Source organism: Pteropus vampyrus, unplaced genomic scaffold, assembly GCF_000151845.1.
Source record: "Pteropus vampyrus isolate Shadow unplaced genomic scaffold, Pvam_2.0 Scaffold55, whole genome shotgun sequence".
NCBI classification, from domain to species: Eukaryota; Metazoa; Chordata; class Mammalia; order Chiroptera; family Pteropodidae; genus Pteropus; species Pteropus vampyrus.
The window spans coordinates 3,230,593-3,248,518 of NW_011888836.1; the positions used below are offsets into that span (position 1 = coordinate 3,230,593).

Here is a 17,926-nt window from a genome sequence, read left to right on the forward strand (position 1 = left end):
AACAGTTGCTCCTACAAAATTATACAGAGTATTTACTTTTCTCCAGATTGTCAAATATAAAAACTCTAATGCTAATCTCTGTCTTTAAGAAACCAAACACTGCTACTGCTTTTCAGAAGCAAAGGAAAAATAGGAGGCCAAGAAATCACCATAGGTCACCTTTTACCCTGGACTTTTATATTTTTCTTTACCAAGAATGAAATTGATAAGTGAGCTTAAATGATTTGTTTTTAGAAAGGATATAAACTTTATAGTTGTGTCATATTTCTACTTAGATTGTTTAAAACAGCATTGGAATTCTATGCTAATTGCATCACATACCATGCAGGTGCAAAGCAGAGCATTTCAGTATATAAAATGTTTAAAGCCATTGATAGATATTTTCGTGACTTTTTTTTCAATAGATTTCCTTTTGTGTTAGGAAACTATCAGCCTTTTTATATCGACAGTATATAATATTTAAATTTTTAAAACAGATCTTGAATGAGTTGGTTTGGGTTTTTGAAAAATTGTCGTAAAGATAGGGGATTAAAAATTTATTGTGCCCAAAGCATCTTTATAATTTGGCATTATAGTCTTAGAAATATTTAAGAGCTTTGCAGAAGATAATATGAGGAATTGCTGTCTGAGAAAGAGCTATTTTTAATTATTATGTTTTATTCTTCATTTAACAGATACACTTAGTAACTAATCCATGGTTTTTGTTAGGCCCATTTCATAGTCTTTATCTTTGGTTTTTGACCTAACAAAACACCTAGTAATATCTACTTCTTCACTACTAAGCTAAGTAGAAATAAGAAGAAATCTTTGTTATTTGTTATAATATTTATCTTGTGACCGACCTTCCTTTCTTCCTCTCTCCCTTCACCCCTCCCTTCTTCCCTTTCTTTCTCCCTCTCCCCCTTCTCTCCTTTTTTCCCATCTCAAGAGATGTCAGAAGTTGTATAATAACTCTCTCACTTATGTTGCTCTTGACTGACAGGAAACAGACAGAAGGAAATAGAAATGAGTATGATTCATTGGTATGCCAGTAACATCTTGGCTTCAGAATAGAGTGTCTAGATGTGCTGGTGTATCCAGAATGATGCCCAAGAGAGAAAAGTAGGTTAGGAACATACTGAGCTAACCTATTTTCCATACATAAGTATGGAGCTACCTTTTCAGTAAGCCACACACTTAGGAATATGCATACGGTTCCAGTTTCTTCCCAAATACTCGCACTATATCAGGGAATGATTCAGGCACTTAAAGAAGTAGAATTAACTATAGGCAGAATAGAATTCAGGAATCAGCCTTTGTTTCTGAATAATTATAATTCCATAAAAGAGAGCTCAAGCACAGTCTCCACAGGGTTTCAGTTGACAGTTTAACCAAATCATTGGGTTATTGCCATTGAGAGAAAGCATCAGCATTCAGCCATGGATGCCTTCTGTGTCAGAAGTTGTATAATCATGAGTGTTTCTTTCAGGTCGACAGCTCGACCAAAGTGCTTTACCGAGAATGGTGTTCTTAGCACAGAATCTGGAGATATGGGGAATTTCACTTTCCGTTACCAACAAGTGTTGCGTATTAGCTCAGGCTTCAGTTTCCTGAAGGAAGAGGAGTGCCTTCACAGGGGCAAGACAGACTCTTCTAGTAGTTGCCTAGGAAATAGGAGATGGAGTAGATCGGAATGAATTCAAGCTTTGTCCTGTCAGAGAGCAGAGGAGTGACCAGGCGGTATGGAAATGTGAATAACTCCTTGCACTTCAGGAAGAGATTTAGAAAGATGGTAACTTACTTGACAACTTTAATCATTGTACTTAGGAGGGAGGAAACTTTTTTTTAAACACCTACAGCACCTGGTCTTCCTAGGTGGTCTCCCATCCAAGTACTAACCAGGCTCGACCCTGCTTAGCTTCCAAGATCAGACGAGTTCTGGCACGTTCAGCAGGGCGTGGCTGTAGACTGGAATCTTTGTTTTTCAGTGATGGTTTGGTGGAACAGTGAGTAATGAATTCAGGGACCCTGAGTTCTGGTACTGGCCATGACCAAAACGCTTTGTCATTGTGTGCATGTCAGTTAATATCTCGAATCTCAGCCTTCTCATCTTTTAAACAAGCTCAGAATTAATTAGATTTTCTCCAAAGTCCCTTCTAGCCTGTATCTAATATCCCAACATTTAGCCAAATATACAATTACCCTTTCTTTTTTTTTTCTACGCATTCCTAGTTTATTGCTTCTCCATTTTACATGAAAAGCACAATGTTCTGGGATCTTTAAAAATACTTGAGCCAACAAATACAGTTTTGTGAGGTATTTATTTAGAATATTTCTTAGTAAAAGGATAATGCCAAATGGTGGTCAGCCAACTCTCCTGAACTTTCACAACCATGTTTCCCATATCCCTTTTCAGATTTCTCTCAGCATAGGGAGCGTTATTTGTTTTTGGAGAGATGTTAATCACCTTTTAGTAGTTTTATGTCATCCTCTATTTTTCTCCAAGCATAAACGCTTTAGCCAAAATGTAGTCTGGAAGAAGAAACTCTATGTACATTCACATACTGTATGCTTATTTTTCTTTTAAGCGTGTTGTTGCAGGTTTTTTTCTTTGCTAATATATTTTGACACCTTATAGTTGTAACCTGCTGTTCTCTTAATTGCTTATTGTTATTAATTATATAGTGGTAACTAGTTGGCTGCTTGAGACACTTGGCTGTAAAGAAATTCATTTATCATTATTGCCATTGGAACTACAGAAAATTGCCAGCATTCTATCTAGAGATGAATGCTTTTGAGTTCACATCCAGCAAAATTTTGAACATGGGTCAAATTCTTAAGTATTTTCTTTTTGCTGCTATCCTTTGCTTTTTCTAGTCAACTCATTGAGTATCTTCATTGTCTCATATCTTTTGTGTTCAGTCTTTGATTTGCTGCCCTTTCAATGAAGTTTATATATTATTCTTAGCACTCCATTTAGGGGCCTATCTAAATGATACCCTTTACTTTCTCATACTCCTAACTCTAAATTTTCCTTCTTAGAATTTCTTTTTTAATAACATTCTTGCCTTTGTAACTTTGTTATACATGTATTTCATTTTAAACCATTAGTGACGACTGGACATAGCCTTAAGCCCTGCCTTTCAACGAAAGTGATCATTATACCCTTAAGAGTAACTATAAACCCCTTCTATCCACACTATAAATGATTAGATGTATTTAGACTCCCAGATTAGGAAACTGGCAGTATAATAAATAAATGAATGAATGAATGATGCACATATGCAAACATGGGGATGTGTACTTGCACAAACCCGGCTATTTCCTGATATCTGTAGTTTCTTTAAATCTGAGCTTAATTTAGAATTCATGACCCCACAGCTGCATATGCCACAGAACAGCCAGGCCCGAGCGCTCCTCTGCCTTCTGGCAGCATGACATTAAATTCACACTAGTTAAGCCAACTTAAATTGAGCCTCCTTGAACCTTCCTATATAAAACTAGTGGCCTTAATTACAATCAGGCAATTTAAAGGTTATGGAGCTCTAACTAGTACTGCAGTATATCACTTTAATAATGCACAGGAAAATTTCTCTAAGGGGTGGCATCGTTTGATTAGAAGAATTCAAGTTTCACAGCACATTTCCAGTAAACTGTTTTTAGATATCTTATTGCATTTATTGCACCATTACCTTTTTTTATTCTTCAAGGCCAAGCATCTAAGGTCACACCAATAGAACGATAAAATGTGAGTCATTTGCAAATAACGCACAGTATTGTGATTTTTGCATTGCTGCTAGTGATTTTCTTAGTATTGCTATGGAGTGAGAAGAGGAGGATAAAATAATTGGAAATCTGAGAGATTTTGGCCCCTTTTATGCCCTCACACCCTGTTGCAGATGTGACTTGTGCTTGGTGATGAACCCTGATTCCAACAACACCGTTTATCTTTGCATCTTTGCAATAATCATCGGTGCTATAAGTTACTGAAAAAGATCATTAGCTTTGGAAACGCCCAACTAGTTTCTTGTCTTAAACCTGTGAGTACTTAAAACCCCATTGTTCTTGAGATCCACATCATTTACAGAAGCTGGTGAACCTTATTCCATTTCTTTTGTTTGATTCAGGTTTGGGGGGATCTTTTGTTTTAAAATCAGCAGCAGTAGCAAGCTATGCTTTCTAGAAAGAATAAACAGCTTTACAGTGCTTTAAGACTTTTTTCCTTCAGATAACTAGTGGCTTTACGCCAAGAAGAAGAAAATTTAAAAAAAAAAAAAAAGAAGAAAGAAACGGCCCTGACCCTTGCTATAAACTCAGCGCAGTAACATGAAAACCTACCTGATGAGAACCATGTCCAGTGCATGGCTGGCGTCACTGGCCCACTGCTGTGTAGAATTAATATTGACTATTGCACCATCTCAGTTCTTGAAGATGTTTTTCCGATAGATTTAACTTTAAAGCAGATTACATTTAGTTTATGCTGCATGCACTCTCCTCCTTCAATTTTACCAATTTGTGTTTTTTTTTTTTGTGCAGTACTCGAAGGTAAATATACCTGTACTTCCACCAGTGCCAGAAGTCCCAGATGTGAGGGCATTAATAGTAGGTATTTAATATCAAACAAGAGAAATTTTAAGCAGAGTGAAATAATTGCATACATCTGATTTAACCAATTAGTTAAAAGAATGGGGCTTTGCAATATAAGAATACATGACTATTAATAAAAACTGTTTAAAACATGAACTATGGGTCATTGGGTGTATGATATAAATACTTCTCTCTGATGAGACAAAAGGTAGTTATCTCTTCATATATATATGTGTATATATATATATACATATATAAATATATAATTTGTCTTTCAGGTATAAATTATGTAATGACATTTTCCTCTTGAAATAAGGGATAAGTTTTGACTTATAAGTTTCTTGCCAGAGAAAAGCTGACAAATAAGACCACTACTTTGTTAATGCTTTATTTTCCAGAGCATTTTAATCTCATTTCAGAAAATAATATAGGTAAGCAGTATAAATTAAGTTTGCTAGTCTAAATTTGTCATATGTGTAGGGTTTAATGTACAAGGAAATGGAGCAACCTTTTGAAACTCAATTGATAAATAACAAGTAGTATTTTGGTGTTAGTCTCTACGTTTTATTCTGATGGAGTTAAATGTAGGACTAGCTAAGTATATATTTCTTATACATTTAATAAATATTTATTGAGTTCCCAACGATGACCCATGTACTGTTCTAGGTACTTGGCAGACATCACTGCACAAAACAGACAAATATCCTTGCCCTCCTGAAACTTGGCTTGTATCACAAATTGATGGATAACGCAAACCAATTCTTGGCACTTTCTAGTATTAAGATGTCCTGGGCCGCCACCCACTACTCTTTAATAGGCAAGGCAAGAGCTGAAGTGCATGACTGAATTGAAAACCTGCTATTTCCAATCATATTATATGTGTAACTATTATGAGAAATTAAAGGGGATCCTTTCAATACTGTCTTTCTGTGCTCACAAACTTTCTGTCAAGGCAGAGAACAGAGCAACACTAAAGATTAGGTGGTAAAAACTTTGTAAAGGAAAAAAAGTTACTTTCATGTATTCAAGTGAGCATAAATAAAGAAGAAAGTTGTTCAAATTAACTGGTTTCCTTTCAGTGGAATTCAGAGACATATACTGAAGTCAAAGCTTTATACAATAAGCTATTTTTTTAAAGCAATCCTAATTTCTAAACAGACCTGGAGGATGGATTTCAGACTCAGTTGGTCTCAATCCTCACTCCCACCCATATCCTTGTTCTTGCCATTTTTTTAGGACTAGCAGTATTTTTACCAAGAAACCTGTACTTTCTTCTTTTCTTAGTTAAGAATGCTTTTTCTTAGTGTGGGGTAAAGGGAGCTCAAAGTGATTTTATCAATGTCTTACCAAAAACTGATGTTTGCTTTTTTTAAAAAAAAATAAAAACATTTGAAGCCCAAATTTTTACCTTTAAAGCTATTTTCTGGCACTGTATAATTTTTTTTCCCCTGAGCCTTCATGTGGGGCACATGTTTAGATTAGGAAAGTAGAGAAGAAAATGATAAAGACGTGGAAGATGTGGACACACTGGCCAGGTTTGAAAGGTATCTTTAGTCTACATGCTTATCCCTAAGTCCAAACTTGAGCCAAAATATTGCTGCCGAGGCCCCACAGGTGGAGGGAAGCACCTTGTTAATGGATTGTTTGTTTTAGTGTTTATTGTTTCAATAGCATTGCAGTGTTTTCTCCTACATGAGAATATTCTAATAACTACTACCCACAACCAATAATAATAGCCAAGGAATTGGACGATATTGCATCTCAGAGCATCTAAAATCCCACTGCCTGAGTCTCCTATCCCGACCCACCTGGACCTCCTGCTAGTTTCCAAGCTGCTGATGTTTATGGGGCTCTAGGAAGCCCCTGGGCTCTTTAAAATCTGCTGGGTACCATGCAGCCTACCCCAGCTGAATCATTTCCTGCTCCAGCCCTGCCAATAATGAGAAGTTCAAGACAGGAAATAACAGTGTCAATATCAATGGCTTTGCTTATAAAGTCTAAAAGCATCATAGCCTTTAGACCATTGGCCAAAAATAGGTGACGACTGAGGTAAATGCAGACCTGTACCTTGTAGTTCTCTTAGACTTACGATTCTGGCTGAGACACACAGAATGTATAACATTTTGCTTTTCTTGAGATATCTAAGGGTTAGGCACTTTGTGCATGAATAGTCAAAATCAAGATACCTGGTGTTCATTTACTCTTAGTATTCACAATGCCCTTTCTCTTTTGAGTCTTATGCTTATATCTCGTGTTCCTCTCTTGTGTGGCATAAAAATACTGACAGTGGCAAACATTCCCATATTGCCAGGGAGAAAAATCCAAGAACATGCTAGTGTCAATCTTCAGGCAACATTTATTTTCATGTTGAAGTGTTCAAAAGAATAGGGCAGGACTTTTAAACTATTGTAAAGGAAAAGTTCACACAATATTCAGTACTCTCAAATTCTGCCTTACTTTGGGGGCTTAATGACTAATATACTGGCAGACTTTGAGCCCTAAGTAATATTCTCCATTGCCAAATTAGCACCTCAGTGAGTTTATGCTACAGTTGTGAAATATGTGTAGTATATAATACAACAAATTATAGTGGACCTAACGCTATGGACCCAGAAGGATGTGATGGCTGTGTGCATGGCAAATTACAGTACAGTCTGCCTATTTTTCTACTTCTGGTTTCTAGAGTGACCCAAAGTAGCCAAGGGGTGAGTTTTGTCATGTATGGCTTTTCTTTGTTACTCCTCAGACCCCAAGCTTATAAATGTGTGCTTGGAAATTAACTCAGGGAAGAGGAGAAGCAAAGGAAATGGTTGAGGGATGAGAATTGGTTTAAGGCATAGTTTTCTTGGATTTAAAAATATATATAAGGATATAGTGGTACACGCATTTAAACTGGAAAAATTACAACTGCAGGGCATTTGATGTCTCTGTTTGGATTCCAAGGGCAGAGTTTACTCCCACTCAGATCAGAGCTTTTAAGTATGGCCCCTGCCACGTGATGATGCACCGGGAGAGATTTATATCTTTGGACTTTAGCCTATAGATTTATGCAGTGGAAGAGGCTGGAGGACCCTTTGGCCAGTCTCCAGGGTAAATGAGAGAAGAAGTTCTACTTATAAACTGTTACAAATTGGTCTTCCGTAATAGCTGCAGTGTTGATCAGATGATATAGGGGGCCCTCCAGTGATTCCTGGGATAACGGCTGCATGTAAGTCAACCACTGAACATTTGCTTGTAGCTCTAGATTTTGTTTTTATTGAAGGAAAAGGAATATAAACATGGGACACACAGTCAAGGCTGCTTAAAGGGTTTCTCTTGTTTAAAGCTTATATTGAAATGTCAGTGTCTTGTACTAGGCTCACAGTGGCCTTGTTGGAGCTTATAACTTGAGTCGTGCTTGAGCATTCCAAATGGTAACTTATTTTTTCTGTGGCAAACTGGCTGATTAATACTTGCGTTGGTTCAGGTTTTATAAATTGGAGAGAGAGAAATTATCATTCCCCTTTGAACTGGCCTCAGACAGATTTTGTTCTCAGCACAGTTTTGTAAGTGTTTGTCACGTTTCCTACTAAGGCAATGAGCTTTATTGCAATTATGTATTCAGACTCTTTGACACATTTAATATTACAGTAAATATTTACATTAGCATGAGTCTCTTCTGTGTAGACTGGATTCCTGTTTACATTTATGTTCATACTTAAATGAAGATTAACAAATGGAAATAATTATTTTAGCTGAAATTTATATACATGTGAAATTATTTTTCAGTTACACCCAAACCACTTTGGGCATGCTATAAAGTGGTTGACAAGGACAGGAAGGAAGTTGCTGGCCTCCAGCGTGTTCTCAGTGGTAAGAGCTTCACTCTTGCCATTTCTGACATTGGACCCAAGTGCTGGCCACATGTGTGCTCTGCCACTACCACCACCAGTATACAACAGAGAGGGTTTTTGTTTGTTTGTTCTGGAAAGATACAGTCTTATACTGAAAGCTCCATCTTCTTATTAAGTTGACTAATTTGCACTCTGAGTTTCTTTCTCCTTGTGCTAATTTCTGCTTTCCAAGGTATTTGGTTGGAATGTTTTTCAGTCTAATGTTCAGTACTAGAGTTTTTCTATACTGCATAGTATTACTCATTTCCTGTCTAATGTTTTAGCTATCAAAATTTCAGTGTTGTAGTCAATCTTTATTAATAGGGTATAGAAAGGGTAGTGTGTTTTATTCTTTAATTTCCAAAGTTACCTACAGAGGCAAATCATGTTTATTGTAGAAAATCTGGACAGTATAGATAAGCAAAAAAAAAAAAAAAACAGAAAAAAAAAAAAAAAAAAAAAAAAAAAAAAAGGAATAAAACTAGAAGTATCATCTATATATCCCATCTATAACTCTTAATAAAAAATAGTTCTGGACTAGTCTATTATGTCCTTAATGGAATATTATAATGGTTATTAAATCAATTGACTCAAAATCTCTTTTTAATAAATGAATAAGGCTGTATTATCCAATTACTGTCAGCTACTATCTTTCCAAAGAGCAGAAATGCTTACTTTGATTGAATTTTTAAAGCTTTTGGCACCTTTAGGAAAAAAGGAGAAGAAAAAAAAAAAAAAAGACAAGGTGCAATTTGTGGCTTCGTGGGCAAAATCCTGAGTCTCAGGCTTAAGTTCACCTGAAATCAGAGGTGTTGATAGCACCACCTCGTGAACATCGACTTTAAATTCAAACCACAGTTATTCTTTACTATTCTTTACTACCTTATACCAAATAGGAAGAAAAAAAAGGAGAGAAGCTCAATTTTGAACAAAAATAGGGCTTAAGTCAGCCAGACCCTGCAATACTAAGGGTTTTCAGCAATTCTTTGAAAATTAAAACACTGCTCTGAGCCACACAATGTAAACATTAGGATGTATAATACACGAGTTAAACAGATTCCGAATAAGGATAAACTTTTGAAATTCTTATTATAAATAAGTTTGATTTGCTATCTATACCCCTCTTCTTCGATTACAAAAAAATGTAAAACGAATTCTGTTGACTCGTTGTAAAAATGTTTCGGGTCCCCCATCTCTCTCATTCATTATCCGTTTGACTCTGGTAATAGGCAAGAGTGAGATGCGGAGCAGGAGTAGGGAAACTAATAAAGGCGAGAGAGTGTGGGGGTGTATTGACTGTCCAGCTTGGAGCATTGCTGGCTTTTGCTTATTTATCATTTGCTGTGTAACAATTCAGATTTCTTTTCTATCCTACTCAAATAACTACAAAATTTATCTGTTGGAGAAGACCTCACTATGTTACTTAGAAATAAAAGGCAAGTAGAACTTTCTACCTGTTTTCAACATTATATTGTGCTTTTAAACTGTAAAGAATTCCGTAAAGGCTGGATGCGATAGTTATTATCCTTGCTGTCAGTTAGTGCTTTCAAAAATAAAGTGTGGAATTCATGAAAACTAAATCTGTGCCAATAATGCATAAATACTTTATGATTCTGTGTCACCTTTTTGTGAATTCACTTGACTAAATTTGGATTATTTCACATTTTGTGATGGAATGTCTCTGATCTTTGGATAAGAAATAAAAATTGATGAAGACATTTTTGTTGTACTCATACACGTATATCTTTTTTTCTTTTATATTATTTTTCCGAACAAAATATTCATAGTTAAGAAAGATAATATCACATGAAAGATCATCCTAACTTTCATAATTCACTTTATGTTCATATAACAGTCATTATCCCCAAGAAAACCCACCAGGCCTATATATATTACTTTGCAAGTTTAAGAATTCTGGAGCAAATATATATACCTGCTCACACCATAGGACGCATCTTGGTTCTTATACAAAACACATAATTTAAAGATGAAATTAGAACTCTTAGTTAGCATCTTACTGTCAAAATAAAGGTATACAACACTGAGCAAATACAAAACCATTACATTTGGCAAGTCTTTTTGGTGAATGACTTAATGGCTCAATGATCTACAATAAGTAGTGTTTCTTATATTTCTTAATACCTAAAATTTAGAAAATTTTTGTGACTTTAAGATTTAAAAAAAGAAAAGAACAGATGGAAAACCCTTGATCTTATATAATCCCTAAAGCTTTTTGTATAACCCCTTGTCATGTCAGTATGCACAATTAAACTCCTTCTTACATAATTATAATCAAGGAATTTACTGTGCCACCCAAATACAGAGTAGGTTTTTATCTCTTGTGAAATGTAGACAGTACTGGGTGGCTTAATTAGTGCTTTGCTTCTCTTTTTACAAATTCCAGTCCTCTGCTTCTAAAGACTCATACTTGTGTGAGAAGAAAGATTAGGAATACAAATAGAGTGATTTTACTCCTAGTTAGCTAATAATAATTCACTTTGTAATTGGGCTTTTTGTGTTGCCAGTAATATCAACTGGTGAAGGACTTAAATACATTCATGTTGTCTTGAATGAAAGGAAATAACTTTGAAGTACAGACTTGTTACTGCCACAGTGTGAATTTGCCTTTCATTCCCTAGATCTGGAATATTCCACGCAGATGTTCCTTAGTAGCATTTTCGATCATTGAAAGTAAGAGACGATAAAAGTATAACTTGATAACAAGCCAGGTTAAATTGCAGCCTTAACTCTTAGAAATAAAGTAGTCTTGGCAGTAGCTGATGTGTGCTATAGCATATCTGCTAAGGCCACAGACTCTGAGACAGGCTGCCTGAGTTTGAATCCAGACTGCTTATGCTTAAGTAACTCAGAGTGAAGCCACTTAAACTCTCTGGGCTTCATTTTTCTTATCTGCAATATGGTAATAGTAGTGGTATTCCCTCATAGAGTTGTTAAATTAAATGAATTCATTTCTGTAAGCACTTAGATTAATAGTGTCTGAAACACAAGAAGCTTCTAAGTAGGTGTTAGGTTTTTTGTTCCAGTGCTACTGGTGTTCACTTCTTAAAATTACAAATTCGAACAAGTTAGGATAATCCCTAAATTTTAAATTTCATAAACATTTTAACAAGGAATAAAGCAAAATAAAAATAATGAACGCTTCACTTTATATAGCAGTTGTTATTACATCAAAACATTTTTCTAGCATCCTGTTCCTAAGGCATCAAAGAAAAACACAGGACTAGTCAAAAGTGAGCCTGGAGCTCGTAAAAGTGCCTTTGGAAAAAGACAGGCAGAGTCTAGATTGAGGGTAAAATTGAAACTGTCTAACAAAGTGAAAAAAACAATGAACTGAGAAGATATGGGGACTAGAAGTACCAAGAAGAAGAAAGAGCATTTATGAGACAGTGTAAGCGTTAATAATATTTCAAAATTTAAAAAATATTTTGGAAGTAGAAAAAAAATTCTTATCAATAGAGATACCATTGAGAACCTTATCATTAGAAATAGAGACTTTTAGAAACTTTTAGATAAACTGGGGCGAGGCCTGAGGAAGAAGCTGTCCATTTTTTTTATGGGTCCTTTATTTTAGGACTTTGAAAATACATAGCCACTAAAATTATGATAATTAGAGAAAAAGAGATGCCTCATTATTGATATACCAATTATACTTTAAAAGCTTATAATAGAATGCATTACCTTAAGATAAAATCTGCCTTATTATCTTTGATTTTAAATTCCAGAAATGTTTTAACTTGCTATAAATTCATAAATAATGTGAAATAATTAGAAACCATATATACTACTACATATTTGGTGATGGAAATGGTTTAATGTATGCAATTACAGCTAACTCACTAGTCCATTAAAGATATGATGGGTGTCAACTTTTCCGTTCATGTATTTTACTTGACAGATGAAGGACTTAACCATGAATGCAAACTCTGCAGCCAGACCTTTGACTCCCCTGCCAAACTCCAGTGCCACCTGATAGAGCACAGCTTTGAAGGGATGGGAGGCACCTTCAAGTGTCCAGTCTGCTTTACAGGTAGGAAGATTGTGTCAGGAAAACTCTAGAGAGTTTCATGGCCACGTCATGTCTTTCCTACCAAAGCATTCTTCCCACTGCTATGGCCTTTTACAGATATGACTTTAGTTCAATTTGAGAAGAGATTTGATTTCTGCTTATTAGCATTATTGATTGCGGCCTACTTAAAGGCTCAAATGGACATGAAGGTTAACCGTCGGGATGAACAAATGGCATTTCAAGTTCTTTCAGAAGTTCGTACTTTTCCATTTGGAAAATGACATCCATGTTTTGTTCACTTTTCTCCTCTCAACTTTAAAAGGTTACCAAGGCAGAGACTGCCCTGCGCAAAGCTGCTTTATAATCACAAGACTTTTGACTAAAAGTGCAGCCATGTTGTCAGCACATGTCTGTTACTTAAATATGAAGAATTTTATAACATTTCTCATGAGAAATAAAAAGATAGTCTTAAAATCCTCCCAAAATTCTTTAAACTCAGAAACAAGTTAGGTGAACAGATTAGATGAGACATTTTTTTCCTATGTAATTGGAATCTTTAAAGTAGAAGTTGATATAAATTCACACATTTAAGAAGAAACTCTATCAAATGTTATAACAGTATAGTTTTCAGCAGCAAAAAAAAAAATGTAAATCAGAAACTATAATTTGAAACCCATAGGGGTTGAAATATGATCACACACATTTCTGGTACTTCCCCAACAATGACAGAGTTATTTTGGAAAATCCTTTGTGATCATTTTACATGTGTCTTGGACTTAGTGGTTAAGTCCCTCAAGGCTATGTTTCCTTCTTATTTGTCAGGAAAAACAAAACAAAACAAAAATACAGTCTCTCAAAATTGACTTCTTTGTTTCCAGAGCAAAATTCCAAGCATTGATTATTAACCTTCTCTGCATTCAGTCTGTAGATTTCTGACCTATAATAAAATGAAAAGAGAGGGGCCACCTTTATTGCACAGTTAACAAGTAGTACCTGAGTGTGTTCATGGCTCTGCCTTCAACGTATGCATGCAAGGCTCCTGCGTTCAGTAATTCCATCGGCCACTCCTTTTGGAAATATTTTATTCTTCCACATTTGTAATTAAAAAATCTGTAGTGTTCCTTTTTTTTTTTTTTTCTATAGCATAGTATTTATCTTAAGATATGGGTCAGGAGGCTGGATTCTTTATAAAAGCTCATGATAAGTTTTCATGAGGACTGGGTCATAGATCTTCTCATGATTAAAACCTCTAATAAAATAGTTCTTTCATGTTGTGACCAGAAGCCTTGTTAAATGTGCTGTTATATGGACATGAGTTGCAAATATGTATAAAAACCTCAGTTCTTTTTGTCGATGTAGATAAGAGATAAAAAGGCATTAATTATGAACAGTCTGCATTTTCTGTTGACAGACCTGAATTGTTTTAGTGTATCTTGAAGTAATTTTAGAAATAACAATTTAAAAAAAAAAAAAAAAACCTTCCATTATAAAGCATGTTAGGTGGGAGAGGAAATCTGAGCAGTTTTTTAAGGTAATGAGAAATGTGATTAAAATGTATGACTCACAAGAACAATATTCTAATATTTTAGGTTGGCTGGCAATTAGAATAATTTTAATGATTAGAGTAGAGTCAAAGTCAAATGCCAACATCTTTAATAAATCCTCTCCCTGCCTATACAGATTAATATTGTAGATGCAAACTTTTTTAGGTCACAGTGCACCAGGCATCCATCAGAAGTCAGTTCTGCCAACCCAAACACTGCCTCTGGCATATACAATTTAATTATTAATAGTATGTCTCCTAGGTAAACTGTTACACAGTCTTAGGGCCTTGTTTTGTAGTCATTAAAATTGAACATGTTTATATTATTGAAACCCTTGCATTCAGTGTGTAGGCTGAGTTGATCTTAAAGTATCCAAAGAGAATTTACCTGGGGTTCTGTTTCACATTTATAGACAATGCCCCAGAGTAGCTGTGGGATATAATTTTTAGCATTAACACATTTAAATGGAGAACTGTTTGCTAGCTATAACTTTAGGCAAATACAATAAATAGGGTTTTGGCATCTACGATTCTTAACCTGTGGGTTGCTGAGAAATAAGAGTCATTTCTGTTCAGACAGTGCTGTGCATTTGACAATTTTTGACTTTATTTTTAAAAGATTTACAGGGAGCTGAGCCTCCATAAACCTTTAGTTTGGAGTCGTTTGGGTTGAAATAGGGGCTCAGTAGAGTGCATCTTAACGAAAGCCAGAGACCCAGCCTAGAGCAAAGGTGACTCAGCTCTCCAGGTCCCTGGCAGTGGTCACACCCAGAAGTCATGTCATTCCGTTTGCTAAGTCTGGGTCTGTTCATGGGGAGTCCTCGACCGAGGGCATTTAGGAAAGAAATAACCCAAAGCTCACCCTTCTTTTATCATTTCAGTGTTTGTTCAAGCAAACAAGTTGCAGCAGCATATTTTCTCTGCTCATGGACAAGAAGACAAGATCTATGACTGCACACAATGTCCACAGAAGTTTTTCTTCCAAACAGAGTTGCAGGTAATGTCCCCATGAGGAGGACTGGGATTGGACTCAGTTGCTCTTCTTATAGGAAACAGGGCATTTTAAATCTGGATTCATAGTATCACTCACCCTAGGCCACCATGATGCTTTGTGTGTACTGGGGCAAAGAGAAAATTAGAGGCTGGATTAACAGACACCAAAGTAATTTTGCCTCTAGCTGCTGTCAATCATAAAAAGAACTAGAACAGACCTATAATTGGACCTTCTGACCCAGTGTGATAGACTTAGGGGTCAGGTTTATTGGACTGTGGGATCATTCACCTCGCTTGTCACAACTTATTCTCCCAAACCCTGTTTTATTCATGTTCTGTTCCCCCTGGGCTCCAGGTTGAATGGATGTCCAGGTTATTGTTGTCCTGAGGGGCTTGAAATTGGAAGGGAGAAAGGAAAAGCAAAAAGAAGCTATGTTCTTGTCCAGTGTATGTTTCTTTCACTTAATCTAATAAGATAATTATTACTTAGTAACAGCCTTACAGTTAAAATGTTGACACCTAAAGATAATTGGGTTTAGTCTTGAGTGTCCCACTTGCTAGATATGTGACCTGGCGCAGGCCCATAATGTCTTCGAACCTCAGATATGAAGAAATGATAGACGAATGTAATACTTATGGTGTTGTTGTTAGGTAAACATGAACTAATAGGTCTGGTTATAAGGTATAAACCATAAAATATATCAATGTTCGGTTGGTTTTATTATTCTTAGCAATAAACTGATAGTTAAAAGTGTGAGAACTGGATTCTATCCTAGAATGTCACTTATCGTAAAAGGAAACTAATTCTTGTGTTTGTTTTTTTTTCTGTTACTTCATCTAAAAGATGGGCATAATACTTATCCTCATTTTTCTGACGCAGTCATGTAAGAGTAACATGTTTTTGTTAAACTTTGTTAGTGCCCTTGAAGGAGAATGGATTTGAACTCAAAATTGTTTTGTTATGGGCATTATTATTATAAATTCATTTACCCTAAAATGGGGTGAGGGTGTAATTATTTTTTGTATCGAATTCCTTAAACAGCATGAAGAGGAGCTGACCTGATTGAAGCAGGGACTCTGAGCCCCCACCCACACACCGCTTTGTCTCCTATCCCGTACTGTGGACCCTGGGCAGCACTGTGCCTCCTTGGGATCTGGGGAAGGCAGACTTATGTTGTGTGTCAGAATAAGGAATTTAGGGTTTATCATTGTATAAGTGAACAACTAGCAAATCAAGGAGGTGAAATAAAAAATATATTCCAAAATGGGTGAGCCCATTTAATTTATATGTGTCAGTAGACCAAAATTAAAGTTACTATTTTACTTTTTATCACTTCTAAATAGAATTCTACTCTGACACATCTGTTTGCGAATTGAATATAAAAGATAGCCCAAGTTAGACTATTGTTTAAAATTGTGGCTTAGAAAACAACCTAAATTTCTGTTTGAAAACATATTCTATGACTCTAAAGGATACGGCCAATACACCTAGTGGCACTATTACTTAGTATGCAAACTGTGAAGCAGAATTAATAATAGCTTAAAAATCAAAGTTGTTGAGATTCTGTGGAGATTGACTTCTATCTAATGTTCTTGAAAAAAGTTTGCAAGAAAATTCCACTTCGTACTGGACTGTAGTCCCCGCCCCTCAACCAAGGGGGAAGCATTCCAAAACCTCCATTGGATGTATAAAATTGCAGAAAGCTCCGAACCTTAGATATACCTTATGTTTTTTCCTATATATACATACCTATGATAAAGTTTAATTTATAAATGAGGCACAGTAAGAAATTAACAACAAAAATAATAAAATAGAATAATTATAACAGTATACTGTAATAAAAATTATATAATGTGCGTGCGCTCGCTCTCTCTCTCTCTGTCTCTCTCTCTCTCATAACCGATCTTATAACCAAGAAGGCTAAGTGACAAATGGGAAAATGGGAAGGGAACATACACAGTGTGGATGCACTGGGCAAAAAGGATGGTTCACATCCTGGGCAGGACAGAATGGGATGGCTAGCGATTTTATCATGCTACTCACAGTGACACAAAATTTAAAACTTATGAGTTATGTATTTCTGGAAATTTCCATTTAACATTTTCAGACCACAGTTGACTGTGGGTAACTGAAACCATGGAAAGCAAAACCATGGATAAGGTGGGACTACTGTATTAGTAGATTCTAATGCAAGTAACCCAGTGGTAAAACTTCAATGTCTTTCGTTAAAAGAACCTAACATTGATATGTCTCTCTGATGACATCTCTTTAGTGAAGACTATAGGGTCAAATGTTAATTACTGTGCCAAAACATAGAACAGAGCACTGGCTTTCATTTTCTGGTTTACGGTAAATTCTGCACGAGTCACATACCCACTTTATGTCAGAATTCTGTTATCTTTCACAAGGATGCAAGAATAATAAAAGGCAAAGCACTAAAAAAAAAAATTAAAAAAATGGGCCTACGGCCCATTGTAGGGCAGACAAAACTAAGAAGTTAAACACATCCTTCAAGACTCCAGGTTTCTTTTATGGCGTATTTTAGGGTTTCATGGAACATACAGTATTCATGGTTTTCTACAATTAGTATAGACCCGTGGTTATCAAACTGTTTTATTTCAGGATACCTTTACACCTAAAAATGATTGAGGACTGCAAAGGGCTTTGAGTTGTGTGGGTTATTATTTCTTGATGTTTTCTGTCTATATTAGAAATCAAAATTGAGAAATATTTTAAACACAAGAATACGCAAGCACACAATTCTACTAGCTGTCAGAGATAACATCACATGCCAAGTCTCTAGAAAACTCCACTGTCCACTGATGAGATAACAAAAGTATAAAGGGCAAATAATGTCTTAATGTTATTATGAAAATAATATTGACCTAACAGACCCCTGAAAGGATCTAGGAGAACCCCAAAGG

General features: G+C 35.7%; 1 protein-coding gene and 1 pseudogene across 4 annotated transcripts in view; one reads left to right on the top strand and one right to left on the bottom strand.

Moving 5' to 3' along the window:
- ZNF521 (zinc finger protein 521) overlaps positions 1–17,926 on the top strand; it is a 269,739-nt gene that overhangs the window by 225,624 nt on the left and 26,189 nt on the right. For all 4 annotated transcript variants that reach the window (XR_002780401.1, XM_023530847.1, XM_011360408.2 and 1 more), the window contains 2 exons: positions 12,355–12,486; positions 14,890–15,005. Coding sequence is in view for 3 of the 4 variants with exons in the window: in XM_023530847.1 (XP_023386615.1) it covers positions 12,355–12,486; positions 14,890–15,005 (248 nt within the window). In the remaining variant the exon portion in view is untranslated. The remainder of the gene's footprint in view (positions 1–12,354; positions 12,487–14,889; positions 15,006–17,926) is intronic.
- LOC111739886 lies at positions 1,830–1,948 on the bottom strand (annotated as a pseudogene).